This window comes from Fragaria vesca, linkage group LG6 (assembly GCF_000184155.1).
Source record: "Fragaria vesca subsp. vesca linkage group LG6, FraVesHawaii_1.0, whole genome shotgun sequence".
NCBI classification, from domain to species: Eukaryota; Viridiplantae; Streptophyta; class Magnoliopsida; order Rosales; family Rosaceae; genus Fragaria; species Fragaria vesca.
In genome coordinates, this window is record NC_020496.1 from 28,732,598 (window position 1) to 28,739,724 (window position 7,127).

General features: G+C 39.6%; 2 protein-coding genes across 3 annotated transcripts; one reads left to right on the forward strand and one right to left on the reverse strand.

Annotated features, from left to right (window-relative positions):
• The first annotated feature begins 1,079 nt into the window (after positions 1-1,079).
• LOC101302860 (protein IRX15-like) lies at positions 1,080-2,167 on the forward strand. Its single transcript, XM_004305896.1, has one exon. It carries the CDS (start codon positions 1,080-1,082, stop codon positions 2,076-2,078), a length of 999 nt encoding a protein of 332 aa, XP_004305944.1. The 3' UTR covers positions 2,079-2,167.
• Positions 2,168-4,004: 1,837 nt separating this feature from the next.
• LOC101306838 (uncharacterized protein At4g06744-like) lies at positions 4,005-5,777 on the reverse strand. 2 transcript variants are annotated; one of them, XM_004303978.1, is made up of 2 exons: positions 4,163-5,777; positions 4,005-4,014 (listed from the first exon to the last, which is right to left on the reverse strand). In XM_004303978.1, exon 1 carries the CDS (start codon positions 5,747-5,749, stop codon positions 4,394-4,396), a length of 1,356 nt encoding a protein of 451 aa, XP_004304026.1. In that variant the 5' UTR covers positions 5,750-5,777; the 3' UTR covers positions 4,005-4,014; positions 4,163-4,393. The 2 variants fall into 2 exon arrangements, with proteins under 2 accessions (XP_004304026.1, XP_004304027.1); XM_004303979.1 differs by lacking the exon at positions 4,005-4,014 and having other exon boundaries at positions 4,107-5,196; positions 5,317-5,777.
• Between the last annotated feature and the right edge of the window lie 1,350 nt (positions 5,778-7,127).

Consider the following 7,127-nt stretch of genomic DNA (forward strand, 5'->3'; position numbering starts at 1 on the left):
CATTGGAGCTACTGTTTTGCAAGTTTACTACCCCTAGTAAAAGTTTACTAGGGGTAGTAAACTTCATTTTTTCGCTATCTAAGTTGATTTTTCTCTTTTTCAATGTGAATTATGGCATTGGAGCTACTGTTTTGCAAGTTTACTACCCCCAATAAAAGTTTACTAGGGGTGGTAAACTTCATTTTTTGCCGGTATGCTTTCGGCAAGATCCGGTGGGTTCTGGTGACATTTTTTTCAAAAAAATCCAGTGAGACTCCGGTGATTTTCCGATCACCATCAATTTTCCGACGACCGGTGACCGGAATCCGGCGGCCAGTGTCCGATGACGGGAATCAGGCAACCGGTGTTCGGCGACCGGAATCCGGTGATCGGCGCTGGTGTCCGGTGTGCTTTCGGGAAAGTCTTCTCTTCTTCTTTTTCTTTTTTTCTCTTTAAATAAAGCTTAAGGGTAAACACGTCTTTTAAAATATCATTTTATTATATTTTAATAAAGATTTGTGTATTTGAGCTTAAAATAAGTACTTTGTATTCAAATTGGCTAATAAAAAAAATTATCATTGAAATGAGATTTTACTTTTTCTATCTTATACAAGTGGTCTTTTTCCTTAAGGTAATTGATCATTTTCTGTTATCATTCTCAAAAAAAAAAAAGGTTTGATTGATCATAATTAATTTAGTCAATTACTGATCAAATGAATATTACTTGCTTTACCATATATAATGAGCAGCTTCATGCTTCACTTGGTCACTAAATCTAAATGACCAAAACATTTATGCTTAATAATAAGATCGCAAATCAGTCAAATTTTATTCATACCCTATCGCAAATAAGAAAATATTTCTTACACTCACCAGTTTATTTCTCACCCGGTTCATTATTTTCTTCACCGAAAATGCGCCACCTACACATCTGCAAGACCTTTACTTGAGCCCACGTCCGCCCCCTCCGATACAAAACCCACATCGGCATCTGTGTCCCACTCAATCCCCTCCGTGATTTCTCTGTCCCTTTAACTAAATGAAAATCACATAACTAAAATTAAAGTCTTCAACTCCCTCCTCCTCCTCTCACTCCCCCAATGAAGACCACCACCACCACCACAACCACTGCTGCCGCCAACACCAAGCTCATCCTCCTCCACCCCTCCTCCAACTTCCACAAACCCACCACTAATGTTTCCGTCTCCCACCGCCTTTGGCTCCTCTTCTTCTTCACCTTCTTCACTCTCGCTTTCTCCCTCGCTCTCTTCAACACCACCCTCCCCAACCCCACCTCTCTCTCCCCCACCTCCACCATCCCCCTCCCTCCCTCCATCTCCGACGCGCTTCTCCACTACGCCATTTCCTCCAACGCTTCATCCTCCTCGTCCCACATGTCCCTCACCGAGATCACAGCCATCTCCAATGTTCTAAGCACCTGCTCCCACACGTGTAACTTCCTCGTCTTCGGCCTCACGCACGAGTCCCTCCTCTGGCACGCCCTCAACCTCAACGGCCGAACCGTCTTCCTCGACGACAACGAGTTCCTCATCTCCAAGTTCGAACAGTCCCACCCATACCACGGCATCGAAGCCTACGACGTGTCGTTCGCCACCAGGGTCAAGGACTTCAAGTCCCTCCTCTCCGCCGCCAAGTCTCAACTCCAACACGACTGTCGTCCGGTGCAGAACTTGTTGTTTTCCGACTGCAAGCTCGGGATCAACGACATGCCGAATCACATATACCAAGTCCCTTGGGATGTGATCTTGGTGGACGGCCCAAGTGGGTATTCTCCGGCGTCGCCTGGTAGGATGGCACCGATTTTCACCGCCGGAGTTTTAGCCCGGAGCAAGAAGGGCGGCGGGGACAAGACCCATGTTTTCGTTCACGATATTTTTAGAAATGTTGAGAGGGTTAGTAGCGACGAGTTTCTTTGCCGGGAAAACTTGGTGGAGGCTGTGGATTTGTTGGGGCATTTTGTTGTGGAGAAAATGGAAGATAACAGATTTGAGTTTTGTAGAAACTCGGCATTATCATCATTACGGTCTTCATCTGAATCATCAGGGAATGAAGACGGTGATGATGATGAAGATGATTAAATTTAGATGTTTTTTTTTTTTTTATTAATTTCTGGGGTTTTGTAAATTATATATACACTGTTATAGTTATTACATAGTTGTTTTTTTTTTCTTGTTCTTGTGTCTTGCTTTTCTAAAGTTTGGATGAGAATTGTCATTATAAGCAAATTTACAAAGTAATGATGAATGATCATGCTTTTGCTTTGGGTATCTGGAAAGTGGAGTAGGCTTTAGTGTTTAAGTTTGATTTCGGTCGATTCGCTTGCTTATTTGGTGGGAAAAGCCTAGCATTTTTGTTTTCATTTTGTATTTGAATCTTCTAACGCTCCAAAGTATGGTACTAATTGGTCATTAAACAAAGAAAACGTTGTTAGCTAAGTTGACATGTCACTTTCAACTCACTAATCCAACTACTTCATCCAACAGAATACTCACTAATCCAACTACCTAACATAAAATGTACAAGGAATCTTCTCTTTTGGTCTTTCTCTGCTTGTATTTGCTTGATTTTAAAATGTAACAACCCTTGATGGTTTAGAACGAAATACCAAAGTATCAATATGCTCGTAACAATGCCAATAAGTATCTTAATACAACGTTTTTAACTTTAACACAAGTAAGAAAGTCCAAGTATTGCTTGTATTGTGCGTGCAAGGGCTAACCTTACAAACTAAGCACTATACTTAATCGTTGAAAATGAAAGGAGCAAGAAAAAAAATCAGGTGATGCCACCGATAAAAGCTTGCAAAATCTACCTTTCATATGAGATTAACTTCCATATATGCATCACGAGTAAACAAGATATCAGTGGAGCCACACTTGTAAACCTTGTTATTCTTAAATATATTCAATTTCAGAAGCTACATATGTAAATCTTATAAGTTTATAAATGTCGGTATTTCGAACATATTTGATTAAAAAAGCTAAAACTCGATCAGAGACTGAGAATAGGTGATTATGCAAATATAAGCACTAAACTAAACAAGTAACAACCTTCAAAACAAAGGTATGAAAATTGAAAAATGAAATTCAACTATCGAAATCGTGTGTTCTTCGAAGGAAAAAAGAGAGGGATAGAGAAATTGGTGTCGGTGAGCGTTACATTGATTTGTAGAAAGAAATTGAAAACGATTAAACGAGAGTGTGGTATACAGCAGTTGACCCACACGTGTATTTCAACATTGTTAATTTTTTGGCGGGGGCTGGTGCGTATCTTAACGCTATGGAATTGGAATTATACTCGAACCACACGCGCCACGATCCCAGATGATTGGGAACGCGTGCAATGATTGGGTTAGGTGCGCGATTGCAAATCGGAAGCTTCGGAGCAGTCGGTAGGAACTAGGAAAGGCCAACGGGAGTGGGGCCCTGATTTAAACTTGCGTGTTGTTGTTGTCACGTGACGATGGCGGACGTGACGGCGGCAAACAGAGAGTTTTAGCGGGAGAGTGTCGGTGCAATCGCGGCCCAGCCTAAAACTTGCAGGTTGAAGAAACACGTGTATACGAACGTGGCTCGAAGACCATTAAAGATGGATAGTAACCACACACATTTTTGTCACTCCTTTAAATTTAAAGAAGCTCTTGTATATAACACATTAACATGATCTTCTATAGTTTTTTATATAGTTATGTACTTATGTATTAATCTTATTATGGTGATTATAAGTCGGATGAAATAAATTCAGTTTACTTTATCAGTTTTCAAAGTTGGATCTACAAATGATCGAGCGAGTACAATTGAAATAAGACCAAATATGTAAATAAGACTTATGATGAGGTTTTATAATTATTTCCGCATAAATATTAACCTCTTGAAACGCTAATTTTTTTTTTTTTTTGGCGTAGGATTAGTTCACGTAAATATTTCAATAATTAAAGTACATCCCTTGTGAAAACTGCATGTTTTGCTACGTACTTTGTGCAGAATAAACAACAGCTTTCTTCGTGTACTTCTCCTGTGGAAATGAAAGCATAACGAAATGAGCATAGATTGTGCTTAAATTTGGTGTCATGGGTCATTATATGTAGAAGGTGGTCTGCACTAAGTATTATCCATCAATAATTCAAGTCAATTGTGCAACAATAGTGGTCATATACACTAACCATAATGGTTTGGCCAATGAGCGCGGCCAATTTCTAGATGGTCCAATTAGTGGTACGTACACTAAGGTTTTCTTTCCCTTTCAACGATTTAGTAGTGGTGAGTGGTGACTAGTATTCCACCAACTGTTTGTCGATCGCAACAATAATATGCGAAAGATTACACTCCACTCCCTATGGTTAATTATCATTTCCTTTCTTTCTTAACCTTGACCACAAGTCCACAACAAATCTTCAGAATCTCTGTTTGGGAACTGCAGAATATGGAGACGATTTCGTCTTTGATTTTGGTGGAGCCTTACAAGGAATTAGACTATATGTCTCAGGGTGCAGGCAGCTTTTAGGGTGCAAGAAGAACAAGGCACATTCCTCCGCTGATCTTTGATCTGCAAGATCCTGAATGCAATTGTTCCTTATGTCAAGGACACCCTTTTCTATCAGCTTTCTACACGCTGTTCCTACTCCAGTGAAGTAGTTGTTCGACAGAGATAGATTCGCCAAATTCCCTAGTTCACAGAGCACCTCCGGCACACGTCCATAGAGAAAGTTATCAGCAAAGTTAAGCTGTTCTATCTTGTCCAAGCATCCCAATGAACACGGCAAAGGGCCGGTCAACTGGTTGTTCCCGGCATCAAACACAGTGGCATCTCTGAGAAACCCTAGTTCATAAGGGATACAACCGGTCAACAAATTGTTCAAGAGCAGCGCTTCTACCAAAGTTGGTGAAGCACTTCCGATGCTTTTCGGAATGGAGCCAGTAAATTTGTTGTTGGCTAAGGTGAGATAGAGCGCTGAAGTAGCACCAAGGTTATCAGGGAGGCTTTGCATGAAATTGTTGTTGTTGAGGAAGAGAACGTCCAGGGTTTGCTTGAAAATTTCGGGTGGTATGGATCCGGTAAAAGAGTTGTAGCGAATGTCCAAGAATGAAAGGCTATTCATGGTGAGTACTGCCGTGGGAAAAGGGCCAAAGAAGTTGTTGTTGCTTATGTCAAGCTCATACAGGTATTGGAGATTTGCAATTTTTGGTGTTAGGATACCTGAGTATGTAAACATATTAAACATCCATGTCAATATATATGTCGAGCTCTTAAAGTACAAATACCGATCTGAAATAAGTTCAATGAAACTCTGCACTACTATTACAATTCCTAAACTACCTGAGAAGTTGTTGGAGTTGGCATGAAAGAGGGCAAGGTCAGGAAGTTGATCTATGAAGCCGTCAAGAGTTGGAGCACTGAGTTGGAAGCCGTTGAAATCTATGGAGGCGATGGCAGTGGCGGTGGCATTGTCCGGTGGGATGTCACAGTAGAAGCCCTTGTAGTTGCATATGTCAGCGCCAACCCAGGTTTTGGTGATGCCTAATGGATCTGAAGTGATGATGTTCTTGAAGGATTGTATAATCGGGTAAACCACTGAGAGTCTTTGGTCTGCGAAATTCAGGAGTTGGGGGATTAATGGAGGTAATGGAGGTAATGAAGGTAATGTTAATGAAGTCTTATGGTTTGTGCAGATTACAGTATTGAAGAAACAGGGAAGGATGATGAAGAAGGCATGAAGCAGGCGCACAGACAGTAAAAAGAAGCTTCCCATTTGAGCAATAAGGTTAGACGAAGATGGGATTATCGATCTAAAGGAAAGAGCTAGATGAGTGCTTTATAGTTGTGTTGTAGAGTCCCATTCATAATTATTGAAAATGTCTGCTGCATATGCTTACCAACTTTGTTAGTGGATTCAAACCTAATTAGGCTGCCCTAATTAGAATGAATGGATTCACACGAGATCTACTTATATAACCACGAAGGGAATTAAGCGTCAAAGCCATAATCGATTGATAAAGGATAGAGATCATCTCGCGTGTGAACTAGACATTCTTCAAGTGCATATTATATGAAATTGTAAGCATGTTTGTTGTGTGGATGTGTTAGATGCATAGAGCTATCATCTATACACAATAATGATGCTCATGTTTTGGTCCTCGTTTAGTTACCGGGGAGACTGTTAATTCGGATCACTTAAACTTTAGTGTGCAAACTGCAAAGGAAATAAGTGCGCCGTCCAAAAAGAAATTGTGGGAGGTGTTGGTGGCTGTTAATGGAGGACTAGAAAGTGGAAACTATTGAAATGATCACTGATATATATATAAGCTCTGAGTGCAACCGAACTAACAAATCTGAAAGAGAGCTCCACTCAAATTGGGGTATGTTACAAAATTCACGTGTGCTTTATTGGCTGACATGTTTTTGCTTGCTCATTCCGACGTCGTCTCTTCTCCCCGGCCACTTATGCTCGGGGTACTTCTTTTTCATTTTTATGTAAATGTTGTTTATGATGATGATGAGGGATTGTCTCCTTCATTGTACGGAAGAACTTATTCTAGATGTAAGAGAAGATTATCGGAATTACTATACAAGTAAAAGCTAACATGTTGCACGGATACGGATACGAGTATCGATATCCGACACGATACAATAGGTAGATACATTAAAATCAAAACATGTTTAGGATACGATACTTGATGCATGGATATGTCAATAAATAATTATTTTAATATATATATACACACACACACTATTTTACATTAGAAAATATGTTTAGGATACGATACGTGATGGATATGTCAATAAATAATTATTTTAATACATACACACGATATATGTGATGGAGGATCTAAAGAGGACCTACTTACTTTAAGAATTTGAGGATTTTTACTATTTTACATTAGTAGATGACTTCATTTAACGATCTCAACCGTTGATCCTCTAAATTCATATGCAAGTAACATGTCTACAAAATTTCAACTAATTCTATAATCATATGGTCATTCAAATTGACGTAAACAATTGTAAGCCGTTAGATAAAATTAAAACAAATATTATACTAATCAAATGTTAAACGTTTTTCATTAGTATTTTTACTATTTTACATTAGTAGATGACTTCATTTAACGATCTCAACCGTTGATCCTCTC